Genomic DNA, 23,210 nt, shown 5'->3' on the forward strand with positions numbered 1-23,210 from the left:
TGTTATAAAGGAAAATTAAGCATATAATAAATAAATAAATATATATATATATATATATATATTTATGTTCAATAATATAAGTGACATATAAGAATAATAATAATTCTGTGTTAATTTATAAATTTATTTATTCAACTAAAAAAAATACATATGTATTTATAGCATGAATGTATCATTTATTTTATTGTAGTAGGAATGTTCTATTTTTTTTTTTTTTTTCTACATTTCTATTTTTATTATCAATAATAAAATTTATAAAAAAAAAATAATATATATATATACAAATATATAATATAATCATCTATTGTGTATTTTATTATATATATATATTTATTTATTCATATATTTATCATCTATTCAAATTTATATTCTTGAAAATAAATTTGTGTATTCGTATTTTTTTTTTTTTTTTTTTCTTTTTTTTGCAGATGCTATTGCATATGTATTTTCTATTATTATAAAAACATATTATTTTATTTGTAAGTTTACATATATTAATAATATTTATATGACATTAATATATATAATATATATATTTTACATGTGTTGTGTAATATTTTATATATATATATATAACATATTTTGCCGTTATCTTATTTTATGCTATATATATAATATATATGTATATATTTATTTTATTTTATTTTTTTCCCGATTTACATAACTAGGAAAAAAAAAAAAAAAAAATAATAATAATAATAATAGTAATAATGATTTGTTCAAAATGTTTTATTATATATAGAGTCAATTTATTATTGATATAAAATGTTACATAATATTGTAAAATAATATCGTTTTTTTTTTTTTTTTTTTTTTTTAATATGTTACATAATAATTATCTAAATATAATATTACAGACATATATATATATGTGTTATAAAATATGTATAAGGAAAATATATTCAACATTTTAGCATATGCCTATTTTTATAGTTTATACATATATATATATTATTCTTTAATTATATATAAAAAAAAAAAAAATAATAAGTAATAATAATATATATAACAATAATATGCTTTTATATATTTATGATGCATGTTCTCAAATTATAAAAGAGCAACATTATAAAAAAAAAAAAAAAAAATATATATATATATATATTTATACATATATAATCTATATATATAAGTGCACATATGAAAATAAAAAAATAAAAAGCACAAACATATTTTTAATAAATATATATTTTATTTATATATCTTTTAAAAAAAAAAAAAAAAAAAAAAAAACTTATTGTTATGTTACACATATAAAATATATATATATATAATTATTATTGTGATTATTTCTTTTTGCTACATGTATCATCTATTTTTTAATTCAGAAATGATGAAAAAAAAAAAAAAAAAAAAATTAGTTAAGAATACATAATCTTAGTATATAACATTTAAAAAATATTATATAAAAATTAATAATATGATAAAATAAAATAAATATATATATATATAATATATATAATATATTAAAAATGTGTATATATGTATTAAAAATATATTTAAAAAATATCTATAAAAAAATATTTATTAAAAATGTATAGAAGCAAGAATATATACAAATATATATATATAATATTATCTATATATGATAAAATAAAATGAAAAATAAAAGATGAAAAATATTAATTCAAATATTATTTAAAATATTACCTTAAAAATATATTTGTCCTGTTTTATAACATTGTATGTATATAATTTTATAATGATTTATATATATATATATATTTAACATTAATAATTTCTTACTTTTAATATATCTTATTCAACTTATTTAAAAAAAAAAAGAAAAAATTTATTTTTACTAAAACATTAATTTTTCAAAATAATTATATATTTATAAAATATTTCTTTAAAAATCTCTATCTTTAATAACTTTTAATTTTTGTTTTGTTTTTTTTTTTTTTTTTTTACCTTTATATGATTAACTATTATTTAAAAAAAAAGAAAAGAATACAAAACAAAAACAAATTTATTTCTTTATATATTTTTCTATATATGTTTAAAAATTCTCTTACAGTCTTTAGCTTTTTATAAATATTGAAAAAAAATAAATAAATAAATAAAATTAATAAAATTAATAAATTTTATAAAAGCTTCTAATGGTACATAAAAAAAATATATATATCTATATAATAATATGTTTATGTTGCAATATACACATTTATATATTATTAATAATTTTTTTTTTTGAAGTATCTATTACACTATATATATATTAAGTAAAAAAAAAATCAAAATCATAGATATATATATATAATGAAATAATATAATATTCTTCATATATCTCCTTTATTTTAAAAATTGATCATTTATTTTAAAAACTAAATTATATTACAAAAAAGATTATATATGTCTAAAAGGATATTATAAAAATAAATAAATAAATAAATAAGAATAAATATAATCATAAAATACACATCATTATTATATATTATATAAAATTTATTAAAAAAAAATTATATATAATGATATTATTTATTTTTATAAAATACACTTAAAATATGTCATATTTCATTAATATATAAAAAAATATTATTTATATATATTCTCTCTTTTTTTTTTTTTTTTTTTTCTCTACATTTTAATAATTAAATTCTTCTTATATTAAATGATACATACTTATTTAAATAAAAATATATTTATTAGAAAAAATTTATATATGTAGAATAAATATTATTAAAAATAAATAAATAAATAAATAAATGAATATATATATATATATATATATATATGAGAGCTCTATTTCTCTCTTTATATTTAATAATAAAATGAAAAAAAAAAAAAAATTATTTCCATAAAATTTATATCATGAATTTTATATTCCTTTTATATTTCGTTCTTATAAAAAAAGAGAATTTCATATGTACAATTCTAAATTTTTTTTTTTTTTTTTTTTTTTTTCAAATAAGACAAGAAAGGTTTTTCTCCTTCTCCTTTATTTTTATTGCATAACATTTAAGACAATTTTGTAAATATATAAAAAATTTTATTTCATTTAAAGAAAGTGTTTATAATAATAAAGTTAAAATGGTTAATTATAAAATAATGCATCTACACGAGACATAAGCGATTACACAAAAATATTTACAATATATATATATATATATGTTGTATAAAAAATTAAGAAAAAACAAATTTCAGATATTATATATATATACAAATATGCGATAAACAAAAATGGTATTATAAATATATATAATGAAGATAAATATGTTTTAATAATATTTAAAAGGAGGAAATAAGAATATGTGAAATTAAAGATTAAAACCATAAGGTATTGTAAGATTAATACAAAATATTTTGTTCACACATTTTTATCAATATCAAAAAAATGTACATATATATATATATTATAAATAAATAACGATACTTCTTAACTGTTTAGATGTTTTAATGAAATTTGCACTTTATTTTATAAAACTTCCATAAGATATTTTACATATATATATAAATATATATTTTTATTTATATATATTTTGCCATTTTTCTTTTTGTTCATTTTATAAAGACTCACTGTTTTAATAAGAAAACATTTTCAAATTGCAAACACTCGCAATCTTGTGACAGAAAAAAAAAAAAAAAAAAAAACATAAAAACCTATTCACAACTTTTAAATGTTCACTTAATTTAATTTTTTAACATTCTAAATATCTAATGTCAAAATTGTTCCAGTAACACAATACGCACATTTTGACTATATATAATATTTCTTATTTATTTATTTATTTATTTATTTATTCAATTTTCCTTTTTTTTTTTTTTATTTATTTTTAGTTATTTTCACAATTTTACCTGAATTGTTCAGGAAAATTAAAAAAAAAAAAAATCATAAATGGCTAGTAGCCACATAATTCACAAACTATAAAATATTAAAAAAATATGTAAATATATATATAAACATATTTTAAATATATTATAAATATATATGTTTTAATTTTATACGAATGTGTATTATTTTGTTTTGTTTACTTTTATTTATTTCGGAATAATTTTATTCCATATGTTTGTGTAGAACAACAGAATTAAAACTGGATAAAAAAATTATATTATTAATATGAAACTATTATTTTTATTTCATGTTATTTTATTTTATATTTTTAACAATATGTTTTGACATAATCTTTCTATAATTTTTATAAATGCAATCATTTATGTATTTTTTTTACTTTTTAAAAAAAAAGAAAACAAAAAAAATACATATAAATTGAATTTCGTGTGAAGAATTATTTAAATTTTGTGGTATTTTTAAATATATATACCAAAAGGTCAACTTTCGAATGACACAAAATAAAAATATATATACACACATATATTATATATAAAAATATATATATATATATATATATATTTATTTATTTATTATTTTAATTGGAATGGGAAAAAATTTAAAAAGAAAAAAAAAAAGAAACAACATATATATTTGTAACATTATATTTGCATAGATATAAATTAAAAAATAATAAAATAAAAGGTCTAGTTATTTTTTTATTTTTGTAATAAACAAAAGTATAAGCAGAAAATTAAATTATAAAATAAAATAATAAAAATATTGTTATTACATATTACATATTTTATGAGAATATTATATTACAATTGTTAATTTTATTTTCCCATAATTTCCTTTTTTTTCAAAAAAAAAAAATAAAAAATATTAAATATTAAATATATATATTCATATCTTATAAACATATAAAAAAATTCAAACCTGCATATATATGATAATCACTTTATTTTTTTTTTTTTTAATTTTCTGCGTTTTTTTACTATACAATTTAAAGAAATAATTTATTCAGATGAAAAAAGTTTCGTTCTGTTTAAATTGACGAAAGAAAAAAAAAAAATATATACATATATATAATATAATATTAAATACATATATATTTTTCTCGTTATAGTATTATAAATATATATATATAATTATACGTATTTATTTATTATATATATATAGTATATATATATATATATATTTTTTTTTTTTTTTTTTTTTTTGTTTTTTTGAACAAATGTGATGATAATACAAAGTTATAAGAATCTAAAAATATATAAGAATAAAATAGAACATTATAGGGGTTGATTAAAATATTACATGTTATTTTTATTTTTATAATTTTTCTTAATGTAATTTTTTTTTTTATAATAAACAAAACAATGCGAATTAAAATTAAAAAAGATAAGCAGGAGGAAAAATGTAATAAAATAGAAGAAGATAATAAAAATAAAAATGATTCTAATAATAATTTGTTTTTGAAAGAAGAAAAAGAAATATATACATATAACAGAGTTGATGAACAAAAGAAAGAGAAGGAATGTAATGATAATAAAGAGCTAGAAATTAATGACAAGAAAAAAAAAATAGATGATAACAAAAAAGAAGATATGGATAAACAAAATACAACACAAAATGACGAAAAGAAAGATGAAGATAGTGTTTTTTTTAAAAGAATAATAAATGTTGAAATTACTTCAAATATAAAAAATTTCATAGAATTATTTCTTTTAAATAGAGAAGATATATTAAATTGGTGTTCAAAAAATAATTCAATATGTTCCTATAAAATTAATGAAAAAATATGGAATATCATTTTTAGTGATTCAAAAAATACCTTAGAAAACTTTCTAAAAGAAAAAAGTATTAACATTGATATGTTGAGTGTGCTTGTATATATATATAACTTATATTGTACTAATAATAATAAAGACAAAATTAACTTCCAGGATATTATGAACAGTTCATGCATAACATGTAAAATAAAAAAATAAATATAAATATAAATATAAATATAAATATAAATATATATATATATATATATATATTTATTTATTTTACATGTGACTCTTTTTTTTTTTTTTTTTTTTTTTTTTATGTAGACCGGGGGATATACGAAAATATAGACGAAAACAGTAAAACGTTTAAGAATTTATTAAGAGAAGAAAGAGAATATAAAAGGATAGTAGGAAATACAAATAACCAGGCAAATGACTTTTTTAGCAATTATAAAAAATCTTATCCGTAATAATTTATAAGAGAATATAAGCATTTATCCATACATACATATATATATATAATATATATATGTATATTTTTTTTTTTTTTTTCAGATACGGTATCAATTTAATAATAGGTATATTTTTAACTTTCTTGGGAGGATATTATGGAAGTCTCATACTGGGATATACAAAATTCACAACAGTAAAATGGAAAGAAAAAAAAAATATATGTAAATATATATATACATATATATATATATATATATATATATATGTTTGAATGTATATATTTTTTTTAATTTTTTTTTCCTTGTCTTAGAGATTAATTTGTGGAATATTATTTTCTTATGTCACCTTAATTTTGGAAGTTATCATTTATATAATTATTAATGAGAAGATAGAAAACGTAAAGAAGAATCAAAAAAAAATGGGAAGCAATTATGAATTGTATGAAAGGGTTCATATAAAAGATGACAATGAGGACAAGATAGAAGAAAAAATTATGGAAAACGTGGAATTAATTGAAGAGACTAATAAACCTTCAACTGTTAAGCAAAGAAAAAAAACATAAAAATTTTTATATATTCTATTTTATAAGAAAAATATATATATAAAATAATATACTGTGTATATATAAATAAATATTTATATATTTTATTATTGTACGAATTATTTATTTTTACACAGTTTCTTATATGTTTATGTATTTTACTGATATATATATATATATTTATGTATGTATTTATTTATTTATTTATCAATTTTTACGTTTTATTTTATTTTATTTTATTTTTTTATTTTTTTGTTCCTTGTTTATAATTTGAAAAAAAAAAAAAAAAAAAAAAAAATTAAACTATTTGTTTAATATTTTTTATTATGATATTTCCCCCTTGTCCCACATGTGCATACGCACTTGAAATGATATAATAGTATAATTCTTAAAAAAAAAAAAAAAAAAATACAAATATATATATATATAATATAAATGTATATATATTATATATTATATATACATATATATATTTATATATTATCGTATAATGTATGAATATTACAGAATGGTATATATGAAATTATTCTTATGTTTATAAATTTTTTCCTTTTTTCACAATATTCTCATTTATTTTATACATTTGCAAAAAGGAAAAAAAAAAAAATAAAAGGGATAATACAAAAATATATACATATTTATGTATATATGTATATATATATATATATATATATATATATATTTTTTTTTTTTTTTTTTTTTTTTTTTTTTTTTTTTTTGTATAATACTGGGAGGGTTCCATTTATACATAGTTTAAAAAAAAGAATGCTTACTTTTATATATATAATTCAAAATAGTAAAAATAAAAGTTTGCATATGAAACACATAAAATAAATATACTTCACGCACACACACCCCAAATAAATATATAAATAAAAACGATTGAAATAATAATGTAATAAAATGAATAGCGATATAAAGAATGACTTAATAAATAACTTACCTTTTAAATTTAGTGACATAAGTTTAAACTCTTTTGAAAAGAAAGAAGAAAAAGATAAATATAAAGATTATATACACGATGAAGATGGAGGGACGACTATATGGGGAGATTTTTCAAAGGATAAGATATTCAACGTGAAAAAAAAAGAAAAACAAACAAAACATGAAAATGAAGATTATAGTGATGATAATAATAATAATATTAATAGTAATTGTAATAGTAATAGTAATAATTTGTATCATAGTGATAAGAATAAAAGATTAGTACTCTTAAAAGAAAAATTAAAATACAACCATTACTATTATACTGAGAAACTAGCCGAAAAAGAATGGGAAAAGAATTATGACAATTTAAAAAAAAAAAGTCAAATGTTCAAAAAAGTATTAGAAAAAGACAATGAACAAAATTTCTCTAACTCGAATATTATAGGAAATGAAAAAATATGTAATATCAAAAAAAAAAAAAAAAAAAAAAAAAAAATTTAAAAAAGGAACAAAAAAATATTTTAGTTCATGATACTTATACTAAATATTCTTCATCACTTAATGATCTTAATGATATAATAAATAATGAAGAAGAATATAATTTCACAAATTCTCTATTTCAATCATTTTCTATGGAAGAACAAAATTTACCTCTATTCAAATATACAAAGGAAAATAAACAAAATAATTTAAACTACATAGGATATGATAAAAAAGATGTATCTAAAGGAAGAATAGATGAAATGATAAAAGAAGAAGAAGAAGGAGGAGAGAAAAAAAAAAAAAAGAAAAAAAAAAAAAAAAATACCCTTGATATAGTAAATAATGTTATTAATAAAAATATAATTTATGATGATAATGTAAATATTTCTTATTTTGAAGATGATGATAACAAATCAGATATATTAGATGATAACAAATCAAATATATTAGATGAAAACAAATCAGATATATTAGATGAAAATATGTCAAATATTTTTGAAGAAGATAAAGAACTTGATTTATTTTCTTCATTTAAAGATATATTTAATAATCATAAGAAAAAAATAAAACTTATAGATTACAACAAAATATTGAATAAGAGTCTTTATGACAACGTGGAAAATGTGGATTCATTAATTGGTCAAGAGAAAAGTAAAAAAGGAAAAAACGAAGAGAGAAACCTCCCTCCCAAAAAAAAAAAAAAGAAAAAAAAAAAAAAAAGTGATAACTATCAAAATAGTGAAGATAATGAAGAAAATATGGAAAAAATAAAAAACAAAAATAAAAATAAAAGCAAAAACAAAAATAAAAACAAAAACAAAAAAAATTTTAACAACGAGCAAAGTTTGAATGAACATGATGAAAAGGTCATGGATGATTATTTTGAGAAAAAAACATCTGAAAATAACGTTAAGGAAATTATTAAAAATATTAAAATACGCTTAGGCTTTTATTCAAATGAAGAAAATAATAATCATGATATTAAGTGTTTTGAAAATAATGATGATAATATAAACTACAACTTTAATTATAATAATCTTGTTAATGAGGAAGAACAAAAACAAAATCTTCAAAATTTAAAAGACAATATTAATATACCATATACAAGTAAAATGATATATGAATATAAAGAATATTCAAAAAAAAATGATTGTGATGATTTTAATATATTAAATGATGAAAAAGACAAAACTAAAAATATATCAAATGAGATTGAATTAATAAAAGAAGAACAGAAAAATGATGACACTTTTTTTTTTATATCACACAATGGTGAAGATAATAATTATATTGATGATAATAATTTTAATAATGATGATAATTTTAATAATGATGATAATTTTAATAATGATGATAATTTTAATGATGATGATAATTTTAATGATGATAATAATTTTAATAATGATGATAATTTTAATAATGATGAAGATCTATTTTCTCTATCCATGTCATCAATAACGTTTGATAAAAGAAAAAGTATAAAAAATATGGAACGTAGGAAAAGTATTGAACATCTGAGTAATAAAAATAAAATAACTATTAATGATGATGAAAATAATAAAAACATTTTATCAAATAACATAAATGTAGAACATAAAAATATAAATATGGATCATATATCAGATGAAAAAAATATGGAAAATGAAAATGATGATCTATATAAAGATGAACAAAATATAAAACAAGATGTTTATAATAATAATGAAAATGATATGTTTATAGATTCAATGTCATCAGAGAATAAAAAAAATATAAAAGAAAATGAGAACCTCTTAAAGAACTCTATGAAAAAAGACAAAGAAATGGACAAAAAAGAAAAATCAAATACATGTATTTGTAAATATATTGATAAGTATGACATGCAGAATTTAATTGATGAAATTAAAAAGAAAAAAAAAAGTGACATTGAAAATTTAAATAATAATTCATATTCAGAAGATGATCATTGTTTTTATGAATTATATAAATTTATATGTAGTAATAATATAGAAGGAAATAATGAATCTATTTTTGATGATGAAAATATAAATGTAGAAAGTGTATCTAATAATATTGATAATTATATGCAATCTATATTTAATAATCAAATTAAATATTTGGATAATTTAATATCTCAAATTTTTTCTCAGTCATAACACTTATTTTGTATACACACATAAATATAAATAAATATATATATATATATATATATATATTTATTTATATTTATATATTTATATATTTATATATTTGTTTTTTTTTTTTTTTTTTTTGTGTCTTGTTTGTGTGATATATATTATATATATAATAATTATACTTTATAAATACATAATTTTTTCCTTTTTTTTTGCATATTTAAATTTTGTATATTACATTTGTAATATATATATATATATGTATATATATTATTCATTTTTTTTGTTAAAAAATATGCACTTTTTTGTATCTTAACAAATGGATTATAATTATTTCTTTGTCATTATATTGTAATGAATAAATAAATATATATATATATATTATATATATATATGTGTGCTTTTATTTTTTTTTTTTATTAGTATTAATTATTAATTAGGAAAACAAAGAAATAATCTCTTTGTATTTAATATAAGTTAAAAGATACATTATAATAATAAATAAAATAAAATAAAATGATTATACAAATAATAATATTATATATATATATATATATATATATTTTAGGTAATATTTAACATTTTAGTATTTTCCAATGAAATAAGAAAACATTCAAAAAAAAAAAAAAAAAAATTGTGTGAAACGGAAAAAAAAGAAAAATTTATATAATCATATTAAATATATATATATATTTAATATGTTTATGTTTATTTATTGTAACAGTGTGAACATATTATATATTCGAACATTCCAAAATATTTGAAAAACGTTAGGGTATAAACATTCATGTAGCTATTGGCTCTCCAGGGTTTGATGCCTCGATTAATTTGTTTGTTACATTTTCTATATCATCTCTACAAAGAAAAAGAAAATAAAATGTGCATAAAAATGTAGTGACGTATGTATGACTATATATTATCATATCACACATAAATTAAACACATACATATATATATATATATATATGTGCACACATATATATTTTTTATATATATATATTACATGAACTCTGCATTTTTTTCACATGACTTCCAATTTTTTAATATGTCAGAAATTCCATAACTAAGAAGTTTCTCTCTATAAAAAAAAAAAAAAAAAAAAAAAAAAATATATATATATATATATAAATATACATATATATATGTATATATATATGTCTATATTTTATATTTTATATTTTATATTTTATGTTTAATGTTTTTTTTTTTTAGTTACCGTGAATAATCTCTGTTACAAAGATAAAATAAGATAATTAAGATTCTACTTTTTATAATCGAACAAGGTACTAATATAGATGACTTGTTCATAATAATGTGGTGTATATTTTGTGTATTAAAATCTTCATTATTATTTGTATTATTATATGATGCATTTTTTGTTATATTATATTCATTGGTATATAAATAAGAAAGGACATATGGAAATAAATAACAATCATCATGAAAAATATATACATGTATAGCTTCATTCAAACATAAGTTTATAATAAATGGTAATATAGCTCTAAATCTTTCTACATTTAAAATTTGATCACTTATTTTATTTAGAAAAGCTACATTTTTAAAAAATACAATACTTTCTTTTATTGAACTTATATTTATTAATACATGAGAAACATATATATATTTATCACTTAAGTTTTTATTTATTGATGGCTTTATAGGTAAGAAAAAAAAATATAATAACTTATTAAGAAAAAAACTCACCTTAAAATTATCTTCTTTAATATTTATATTACTATCATCATTTATATCTAATACTTTATAAACACCTTCTTTACATCGTGTCAAATTGGATATTATCATAATATATAAATCAATACAATTTTCTTCTATTTTTTCTTCTTCTTTCATCATATCAAATAATATCTCAATCAAGTTTCTCTCAGTAAGTTCTACAATATAATAAATAAAAATATATATATATAGTAAAAAATGTATGATTACTTATAAAATATATATGAAAGGAAAATGTGGAGGATAAGATAATTAAATGGAAAATATATAAAACAAAAAACACATCAATATATATATATATATATATATATATATATTATGTTTCATTTCTTACCCTTTGGTAATTGTGCTGATAAATTTAACAAACATTCGAGGGTCAATAATTTACATCTTGAATTCAAACTTGATATTAAGGTTTTTAAATATTTTTTATTATTTTTTATTATATGATCAACAAATTCTTTTTCTTCTAATAAACTTAATATTATTCTTAAACTCTCTTTTTTTACAACCTCATTATCACTACTTGCAAATAAAAATAATTCTTCATAAACATCTTCACTTATTTCTTCATTCTCTTCAACGGTTTTTTCGATTTCTTCATTTTGTTCTTCCATATTTTTAAAAAGGCTTTTTTAAAAAAATAAATCAAAAATAAATCAATATATAAATATATATATATATTTAAATATTTAAATATATTTATATTATTAAAAATATGATGATGGAAAATTATCTTTTGAAGGTACTATTATATTAATGTTATATATTTACAAATATTTAATTATATATATATATATATATATATATATATATATATATATTTTTTTTTTTTTTTTTTTCTTTGAAAAATGTGATATTTATATATACTCCTTAAAAAAAATTAAAAAATAAAATATACATATATATAACAGTGGATTAATAAAAAAAATAAAGAACACGTTGTTATTTTTAAATGTTGTAGGGGATGTAATAATATTTATATAATATATAATATAATAATATTTTTTAAATCTCTATATTTGAAATATGAATAAATATAATATTATTATTTTTTCCAAGGTACAAATTGTACTCAGTCCTAAAAAAATAAATAAATATAAAATTATATATATATATATATATATATATATTTTAATTTTCTTATATTATAGGTAATAAAGTGAACGGTAGAAAATTCAAAATTATATTATTAACATAAATATAATAAATAATATTATATATATATATATAATATATTATTTATATCAAAAAAAAAAAAAAAAAAAAAAAAAAGATTTAATTATAAAATAAATATAATATCCTTATTATTAGTTAGAATAAGGCTCTTTTAACATATTATTTTATTTTATCTTATTATTTCATTTATTATTTTTTTTTTTTTTTATTTTAACGTTGTATCAACAAATTTGCACAAAATTGTTAACACCAAAAAAAGGAAAATATATAATATATATATATTATATTTATATTTATTTGTTGATCTATATTTTTTAATATATTTTTTTTTATTCTATGAAATAAGAAAAGAATGCGAAATGAAAATATAAAAGAAATATATATATATATATTTTTTTTTTCTAATATTTTTAAAATGGATCTCTCAAGTCATGTATTTAACATTTTGACTATAAGAAGAAAAAATTAGGAATCACAATTTTATATTTTTTTTCTATTTTATGGAAATAAATAATTATTTTTCACTTTTTCTATTCTTGATTCTTTTATATATATATATGTATGTATGTATGTATATATTTCCTTCTTTTAAGGTGTGCTTCTTTTCTTTAATAATATTTTTTATATAACATGATTAATTCTCAAAAATATAAATTTTTTTTTTTAGGAACATATTTCTCTCCATATGTTTTTAAAAAAAAAAAAAAAAAAAAAAAAAAAAAAAATATATATATATAAATAAAAGAAATTAAAAATGAAAAGAAACTATTAAAGGTATAAATATATATATGTGAATAATAAAAATACATACACATATGTATATATATATATATATTAAAAACATATAAGAGCAAAAAAAAAAAAAAAATAATAATAAAATAAAATAATAAATATACACATATTTTTGGTGAGCTTCATTCAGTCTTATAAAATGTATAATATATATATATATATTATATGTAGATATTTTTAATTTTTATTTTTTTATATTTTTTTTTTTTTTGGGATCTTTGTATACATGTTTAAATATATATACATATATATATATATTTATATATTTATATATTTACATATTGATATCATATGATAATATTACATATTATCATATATATATATATATATATATATATAAATTTCCATTTAATATTCTTCATAAAATGGTAATGGTTCTATGGTAATAATTTTTGATGGTGGTACCTGAATCATAGCTGCTGGTTTTGGTCCTTCAGTTTTTCTTTTTATATTTATATGTTCATTTTTTAATTTGGCTTCTTTAATTAATTCAGCATTTTTAATTTTTCTTAATAAGAAATCTTCATTACATCTTGATTTTCTAACATGTTCTATTCTTACACAAACTTTTTTTTGTTCAATACGATGTTTAACTCTTTTATTTACTAATACACCTACACCTCTTTTGGTTATATGAAATATTTTACCTGTTCTTCCATGATAATAATTAAATGGCATACCTTTTTGTTGTGTAGAATCACATACTATATCAACATAATCACCATAATTTAATTTTTCTAGATATTTATTTGCAGTACATTCTCCATGTTTTCTAAATTTTTTAGAAAACTTAAATCGAGTACCTGACCTTTTTCCTCTTGATTTTCCTCCCATCTTTTTTCTTCTATTCTTTTAATTTTTTAAATAAAATAAATATAAAATCACCTTCTAATTTTACGTACAAAATATATATATATATATATATATATATATATATATATATATTATATTTTTTTATTTCTTTATTTTCTAACTTATTCAAAAGAATAATATTTTAAACTATTTTTTTTTTTTTTCAAAATTTATATAAAAATAAAAAAAAAATAAAAAAAAGTATATCAATTTTATATTAACATTTAAATGAAATTATATATATAAATATATTATATATATATAATAAAATAAATGTTTATAAAAATACAAATATAATTATATATTATAAATATGTAATTTTTTTTTTTTTTTTTTTTTTTTATTATCGTTTTATAAAAAAATTATGAATGAATAACAAAAGGGAAGAAGAAGAAAAAAAAAAAAAAAAAAAAAAAAAGAGCATAGTAAAATATGATTAATATATTTATGTATATAATTATATTATATAAATAATAATATTATTATATTTATTTATTATTTTTTTTTTTTTTTCTCTCTACATATATATATATATACATATATATATCAAAATGTACGAATTAAAAATAATAGGCATTAAATATTAGTAATCAAGTTTTTTATTTTTACGTATATACAATATAATAAATATTATCTTATGATATATTATATATATATTATATATTAAGGAGCATATAAAGGGGTTATATATATATATATTATATATATATAGTAAAAAATACCCCATAAATATTATTTATTATATATAATATCATATATATCAATATTCATATATTATAATAATATTTATAATAAATCTTATACTTTCAAAAAAAAAAAAAGATAATATATATTTTTTTCTCATAAATTCTTTAAAATTATTAATTACATATTTATTGATCACATAATATAATATATATGTATATATATATATATATATATATATATATATATATTTCTTTTTTTTTTATGTATAAAATATATTGTACCTTTTTATAGGGAACTTTATATATATAATTTTTTCTTTTTCTTTTTCTTTTTTTATCATGTTATATCTTTTCCTTTGAGAAAAAAAATAAAAAAAAAAAGAAAAAATTATGTGATATATTATAATAATATATATAATTATATGTATTATTATTATTATTATTATACCAGTTTTTATATCCTATTTTAACATGTACACAGTCCTTTTAAAAGTAATTTACATTGTCTCCCTACATTTGTTTAGAAAATATTATATATATATATATATAATGTAAAATAAGAAATTTATATTATTATCAAATATATTCATTTTTATGTGATACCATTTTGATGATTTTTTTATAAAAAAATGAACAACCTTTCGTTTGTCATATAGACATATAATTGTGAACGTTCTACAGCTAAAATGTTCTTAAAAATATTTAATTGATCACACACAAAAAAAAAAAAAGATCTATTCATGTTGACCTATTCATCCTTTTTATCAATGAAACGTTTGTATATATATATATATTTACATATATATATTAATTTACATATTTTCTTATTTAAATAATTAAAATATTTTAAAATAAGTTAATTTTATTATATATATATTTTATATATATATCCACTACATTATCATGAAATATAAAAAAATAATAATTATAAAAGAGAATAAAATAAAAAAGGGGTACATAGATATTCACATATAAAATAATATTAATTATGTCTACAATATATATATATATATATATATATATTTTTTTTTTTTTGGCAAGAAATAGGATTTAGTTTATTATTATATATAAAAAATTGGGAAGAAATAAAAACATAATAAAAAAAAAAAAAAAAAAAAATTAAAGCAGTTATATATTTAACGATTAATCTTTTTTGTTATATATATATATATATATATATATAAAATAATGATTTATTTAATCTTTGGAAACTTCTTCAAAATTTTCTACTAGATCTGGTATATCATTAGCTTCTTCTTCTTCATCTTCTCTTTTTGGTGTATCTTCTGCTTCTTTATTTAAAATATTTTTTATGTTTGGATCATTTTTAATTTTTTCAAGAAGATTCATATCTAAGTTTTTATTTCCTTTTAATCCTTCAAAAAGTTTGTTTATATCTATTTTTTGTTCATTAAATTTACCTGTAACAATATATGTATTAGATTGTAATGATGCACATAGTTTTGGCCTTTTAAATTCTAAGAAAGTATCTCCTGTTCTATAAATACATATTTCATCTACATCACCGAAATAAGATGCACCTATTTTTTTTAAAATGATGTTGATTTTCTTTTCATTCGATATTGAATTTTTGTGTACTTTCTTTATCTTTCTTCTAGCACTTCCTTTACCACCTATTTGTCTTAGGTTACCTCCCATCTTTTCTTTTAGTTTAGCTCTTGCGGCTAATATTTCTGGTGATATTTTTTCCATCTTGTTTTAACCTTTATATGATTATGTATATGTAAATATATATATATATATATATAATTATTTATTTATAACTCTTCTTCTTTTTTTTTAAGGTACAAAAAAGAAAATAAAAATAATTATAGTAATAATAACCTAATCCCCTTTAAATATACTTTATTAAATATGGAATATATAAATTATATATATAATATATATATATATTTCGTATACACAAAATAAACTACCCTTTATATTATTATTATATTAATTCTTCAATATATATTTATATTAATACTTATATATAAACTATAACTCCTCTTCTTGCTTTCAAAAGAAAAAAAAAATATACTTTTTTTTTTTTTTTTTTTTTTTTTGATAAACAAAATGAAATTATTTTATAAATATACAAAAGTGTACACGATATAAATATACGAATATCTATATATAATATATGTATATTTATATATGTATATATATATATATATTAATATTGTTTTTTTTTTTTTTTTTTTTATAGAAAAAATATTAAAATTTATATTTTATTATATTTATTATATTATTACATAAAATTAAAAATCCATGGTTTATTATATTTACATATATTTATTTTTTAAACTGCAAGTTGGAATTTTTTTTTATTACTTATATCTTTATTATTTTCAGCAAAAAAATATTATATATGGATGATATAATAAAATATACATTTTTATTTTTTATGCTATAATATTATATTATTATTTATATACAAAAAAATAGTATAATTGCAAGCCTATATGTTTTTATAATAATAAAGATTAATTAAATCTGCATATTATTATAATATATAATCATATTATGAATAAGCTTTTTAATATATGTTTTGTTTCTTTTTTCTATATTTTATATAATTATTAGATGAAAGGGTCAATCTTCAATATAACTATATTATATATATATATATATATATATATATATATAATATATAATGTATCATCACAAAATGTATAATAAATATATAAAATATAACATGTATTTAATTTAGTATATTATATATAATAAATATCTATAATATTTTTTTATAAATATATATATATATAAATATATAAAATACATTTATCAATAAAAAAAAAAATTATTAAAAGGGGAATATCCAAAAAGAGATATTTAAATAACAATATAAAAATTTATATGTTCTAATAAAATATATACATTATTATATATATATATAATATTATATTATATTTAATACCATATATTTAACTATATATATTATATAATATCAATTAGGTACATTTTATATTTTCAAATTTTATTTATATGAAAATAGCAACAAAATATATCATTCTGTGAAAATTTTCTATATATATAATAATATGTAGATATTTTTTTATTTAAATTAAAAAATAATTATAACTGTTATAAACATATTATTTTTATATTAAAATCTATATCATCTTATAAAACATGTAAAAAACATGGAGAATATATTTTTTTCTTTTATTCTATAGTAAATATTATATATGTATATTTTTTGGTATTTTAATTTATCTTATTTTATTTTTGTTAAATATTAGAATAATATGATCTCAATGTAGTATCTTTTGAATTACCATTAAAAATATTTTTAGAAAACCATTTTTTTGTATAACAATATTTACCATATATATATATATATATATATATATATATATAGCGCGGTTGTTATTTTTAATTTTATTTTTTAACTATTAGTAGCTCTTTAAAAAATCCTAAATTAATTCATTATATATATTATATATATATGATATATTATTTTATAAAATATATTTAAAAAGTTAAAAAATAAATATAATAATATAATTATAATAAGAATAGCAAAAAAAAAAAAAAAAAAAAAAAAAAACATTAAAGATAAACAGTAAAACATAAATATAAGAAATATTTTTATGTATCAAGTGTATATACAACTTTAAAAGTTAAAAATATTAATTAAAAAAAAAAAAAATTAAAATATAAACAAGCATATATATGTTATATATATATATATTAAGGTGCAACCTTTAATTGTTCTTATTTTAATATTTTTTTTTTTTTTTTTTATACGTAGTTATATTAATAAAATATACTAAATTTTTTAATTATGCAAAAATAGTTAGCTAAAATATATATATAAAAAAAAATACATATATATATATTATATATATTTATATGAACAGTTCAGGAAAAATATTTAAAATTGTTACCATATTTATAATATTTTTCAAATATGCTCTATTTTGTTTATTATTATTTTTTTATATATATACGCAACGTACATATTTAATTAATTGTTTAATTAATTATTTAATTAATTATTTAATTAATTATTTATTTATTTTTATTATTTTTTTTATTTTTTTTTTTTATTTTTTTTTTATTTTTTTTTTTTTTTTGTACAACTAGCTAATATTAAATAATTGTGTAGACTTCGCTTTTGTGTGCACACCGTCAAAAATATAATGCAACTTCATATCAATATGTCTTTTATTTTTTTGATTTCTTTTCAAAGCAAATATACCTTTTAATATTTCATTTCTCTCAGCTGTTAAAATGTGATCTGTGTAAAGAACAATTTGTTTCCAATGAGTATGTGCTCCATATGGTCCTGTGGTAAAACTAACTTCCGTATGACAAGCGGAAAATGATATATCAAACCATATGACTAGTGCATGTAAATAATCTTTTCTGATCATTTTTAATTGAAAAGGTGAAACAAATGATAATTGATCTGTTGTACATGTATTTAAATCTAAAGTTAATATACAACATGAATCTGTCACAACAAAATTTCTATCTACATAATCTATAACAACTTCTTCTTTAATTATTGGTAAAACAGATGAAAAATTTAAATCATAACAATTTTTCCAAAAATCAAATTTTTCTTCTCTATATAAACTGTCTTCAATTCCTGCAATATACATATGTGCTTTGTCAGGAAAAATTAATCCACCTTCCTTTAACCATTTATCTCTACAATATAAAACTGTATCAAGCATATTTTCATATAATAAACAATATCCCATCCATTCTGATATTATTATATCAACCTTATCAACAGGTAATTCAATTTCTTCTGCTAATCCTTTAAGAAATGTTACTTTCTCAGTCAAATTATTTTCATCCCTTATTTTTATAGCTGTATATATTATATCACTTTTTTCAATGCTATATACATGTTTGGCACCATGTGTTGCTGCAAAAAAAGAAAGGATACCTGTACCACAACCTACATCCAAAACTATTTTATCTTTTATTAAATGTTCATTTTTTCTTATAGAATCATAATATGTTCGTGTTCTTACTTCATCTTTTATCATATCTTCATGTATATGTATATAGTTGTAAGAATTAAAATATTCATTATTTCCATTTTCCAGTTTTTTTTCTCCATCAAAATTTATAAAGTTTTTCTTTTCTATCTCACCATTTAATTTTTCTTTATAAAACGGATTCCATTTATTAAAAAATTCTTTTAGTTCATCTTCCTTAAACTCTTTCATTTCTTTTTCTTTGTTCGAATTAATTCTACTTCCCTTATCGTAATAAACTGCTTCTCGTGTTTCGTAATTATTCTTATTTATTTTGTTGAATTTGTTCGTCATTTTTTTTTTTTTTCTTTTTTCTTTGATTTTCCCTAAAAGGAATTAAATATGAACAAAATTTCTACAATTTATTTATCCTTATAGGGGTCAATTATTTATATAATATATATTATGAATGTGTTTATATATATATATATATATATATGTAATATTTATGTGTGCATATGAGTTATGGTTTAATCAAATATAAGGTGCTTTCTACAAGTTCAATTATTCCCCTAATATTAATTTAATTTTATACGATCATACAAAAAAAAATAAAAAATAAAAAAAAAAATATGAACAAATGCCTATACAATAAATCAATATAAATCTTAAAATATGTAATTTATATTTTACAAAAACCAATGAAAATAAACATAACTTTATATTATGAAACACATAATGTTTGTTCTTTTTTCTTAATTTTTCATTTTATATTTTTTTTCATGAATTTGTCACTTTTTTAAGAATTTTTTTTTTTTAAATATATAAAATTAGGTTAATTATTTTTTCTCTCCATAAAAAAATATATATAATAAAAATTGTATTATATTATATATATATAATATTTTTTTTTTTTTTTAAATACGTTCAGCCTTCTATATATTATTTATTATATATATATATATATAATTATATATGCATAATACTGTAAAATGATATTTGTTTACAATTAATACATTTTTAAACATATTAAATTTAATAAATAAATATTATTAACACTTTCTTTTTTTTTTTTTTTTTTTGGAGAGAATTAAAAATATCAATTAAATGAAAGAAAAAAAAAAAAAAAATTAATTGTATAAACTTTAAAAGGTTATAATATATATATATATTATAATATATGTTTTATTGGTCAATTTTATATAAATTATATAAAAAGTATTGTGATATATAAATATAATGGGTACATATAATATATATATATATATATATATATACATATATATGTATACATTTTTGTGTCATGTTATTGATTCGTATTCCTTTTCTGTTTCTCTTAATACGTCTTCTAAAATTTCAATATCTTGAACATTTAAATATTCCTTTGTTTTCTTGACACAGTTAAGTTGTTTTCTGATGTATTCTAGATTTTTTTCACGTTTGGATTCTCTCTCAAAGAGTTCATCAAGTGCATTTTTTTCTTCACTAGAATTTTTACAAAAGCTATCTCCAAGTTTCAGTATATGTATATCTCCCAGTTCGTTTCCTATAGCTACATATTTATTATTTGCATGTGAATCTATTTCAGTGATTGAGCAATTACAAATTTTATGTTTAATAATAGGTTGATTAAAATTATAAAGTAGGTTCCAGAAATCTAAGTATCCATCTTTTCGTATTATCATAAAGAATAAAGAATCATAAATCCATAAACCTTTATTAATAACACATTCATTATAATAATTTGAAATGATTGGAAATTTAATATCTTCTGACCAGATATTAAATCCCCATTTATCTGTTGATAAAAAATATTTTAAATTGATTGGTATTCTTTTAATACTTGTAATACTAGAAAGATGTTTTTCATTTGATGCTCCATATTTTTGTAGTAGTTCTAAATTTTTGGCTTGTCTTTTGGATAAAGATAAAATATATCCTTCATCTGTTCCTATTAAAATTTTGGATGGTCCAGCTTCTAGATTCCATTCTAAACAATTTGGACTGTAATATAAATTTTTAGAAGTAATGGTAGAAGTGGCATTATTAAATAATAATTTATTCATTGTATTTACGTTTGTATTGTTATTATGCAATATATTAATATTATTACTATTATTATTATTTATGTCGTTAGATATTTTTGAAAGATCTTGTAACTCATTGTTTGTAGTTTCAACTAGCTCACATATCTCTGAAGGATCTTTATTCAAATAAAAGGATTCAATAGGTTCAGTAAAATTTCGTATATCCCAAATTAAAGATAAACCATCACTAGATATAGATAAACAATGATTATTTGTTTTTGTTTGTAACCATATAATATCATGAACTGTATTTTTATGACTTACATTTATAGATGATGATTCACATAAAGTATTTTTTTTTCTTAGATCCCATAAGTTAACTGTGCCATCATATGAACCAGCTAATAATAGATCTGAATTCTTATGATTAAATCTCATACATTTTATAAATGTTTTAGAATATAAAGTTTGATAAGGATTATTAATTTGATTTAAATTATATAATAAACAATTTTTAGGTGAATTATTTAGAATTTTTTGATAATCATTTACACAATATGATATAGCTAATTTATATGTATTATCTGTAGACCATTTAATAGATGTAATAAATCTTTGATATTTTCTCATTTTATCTTTAATAACTAATATAGATTTTATTTTAAAATTTTCTTCATTCTGTAAATCATTTTTAAAATATTCTTCATATATATTTATACTATTATTTTTATTTAATATTTTTGTTGTTTCATTCATTAATATTTTTAAACTATTAATTAAATTTATATCTTTATCTAACCTCTTAATATATTTTATTTTATTTTGTTGTTCACTTATATCTACATCTTTTGTCCATCCACCTTCATTATGATAAAAAAATTTATTTTCTAATTTTAAACTCTCAATATTTACATACTGCTCACTATATTTTTTTA

General features: G+C 16.3%; 7 protein-coding genes across 7 annotated transcripts in view; 2 read left to right on the forward strand and 5 right to left on the reverse strand.

Annotated features, from left to right (window-relative positions):
* Positions 1 to 5,148: 5,148 nt before the first annotated feature.
* Positions 5,149 to 6,559, forward strand: PADL01_1425500 (conserved Plasmodium protein, unknown function; the record flags this gene model as incomplete). The annotated part of the gene is made up of 4 exons (XM_028684526.1): positions 5,149 to 5,743; positions 5,869 to 6,010; positions 6,100 to 6,190; positions 6,308 to 6,559. The coding sequence occupies 4 exons, from the start codon at positions 5,149 to 5,151 to the stop codon at positions 6,557 to 6,559; spliced, it is 1,080 nt and encodes a 359-aa protein (XP_028540595.1).
* An 882-nt stretch (positions 6,560 to 7,441) lies between these two features.
* On the forward strand, positions 7,442 to 10,083 carry PADL01_1425600 (conserved Plasmodium protein, unknown function; the record flags this gene model as incomplete). The annotated part of the gene is given in 2 exon segments (XM_028684527.1): positions 7,442 to 7,957; positions 7,975 to 10,083. The coding sequence occupies 2 exon segments, from the start codon at positions 7,442 to 7,444 to the stop codon at positions 10,081 to 10,083; spliced, it is 2,625 nt and encodes an 874-aa protein (XP_028540596.1).
* A 764-nt stretch (positions 10,084 to 10,847) lies between these two features.
* Positions 10,848 to 12,416, reverse strand: PADL01_1425700 (conserved Plasmodium protein, unknown function; the record flags this gene model as incomplete). The annotated part of the gene is made up of 4 exons (XM_028684528.1): positions 10,848 to 10,917; positions 11,066 to 11,140; positions 11,279 to 11,957; positions 12,134 to 12,416. 4 exons carry the CDS (start codon positions 12,414 to 12,416, stop codon positions 10,848 to 10,850), a joined length of 1,107 nt encoding a protein of 368 aa, XP_028540597.1.
* A 1,702-nt stretch (positions 12,417 to 14,118) lies between these two features.
* Positions 14,119 to 14,604, reverse strand: PADL01_1425800 (60S ribosomal protein L21; the record flags this gene model as incomplete). The annotated part of the gene is made up of 1 exon (XM_028684529.1): positions 14,119 to 14,604. The coding sequence occupies one exon, from the start codon at positions 14,602 to 14,604 to the stop codon at positions 14,119 to 14,121; it is 486 nt and encodes a 161-aa protein (XP_028540598.1).
* A 1,901-nt stretch (positions 14,605 to 16,505) lies between these two features.
* PADL01_1425900 (basic transcription factor 3b, putative) lies at positions 16,506 to 17,021 on the reverse strand (the record flags this gene model as incomplete). Its single annotated transcript, XM_028684530.1, has 1 exon — positions 16,506 to 17,021. One exon carries the CDS (start codon positions 17,019 to 17,021, stop codon positions 16,506 to 16,508), a length of 516 nt encoding a protein of 171 aa, XP_028540599.1.
* A 2,375-nt stretch (positions 17,022 to 19,396) lies between these two features.
* On the reverse strand, positions 19,397 to 20,602 carry PADL01_1426000 (protein arginine N-methyltransferase 1; the record flags this gene model as incomplete). The annotated part of the gene is made up of 1 exon (XM_028684531.1): positions 19,397 to 20,602. One exon carries the CDS (start codon positions 20,600 to 20,602, stop codon positions 19,397 to 19,399), a length of 1,206 nt encoding a protein of 401 aa, XP_028540600.1.
* A 947-nt stretch (positions 20,603 to 21,549) lies between these two features.
* Positions 21,550 to 23,210, reverse strand: part of PADL01_1426100 (dynein-associated protein, putative) — a gene marked incomplete at both ends in the record, with an annotated part of 1,824 nt that continues 163 nt past the window's right edge. Inside the window, one exon of the mRNA XM_028684532.1 lies at positions 21,550 to 23,210. This exon is cut by the window's right edge and continues 163 nt beyond it. Within this exon, the coding sequence (XP_028540601.1) occupies positions 21,550 to 23,210 (1,661 nt within the window).

This window comes from Plasmodium sp. gorilla clade G2 (assembly GCF_900097015.1).
Source record: "Plasmodium sp. gorilla clade G2 genome assembly, chromosome: 14".
Taxonomy (NCBI): domain Eukaryota; phylum Apicomplexa; class Aconoidasida; order Haemosporida; family Plasmodiidae; genus Plasmodium; species Plasmodium adleri (nom. inval.).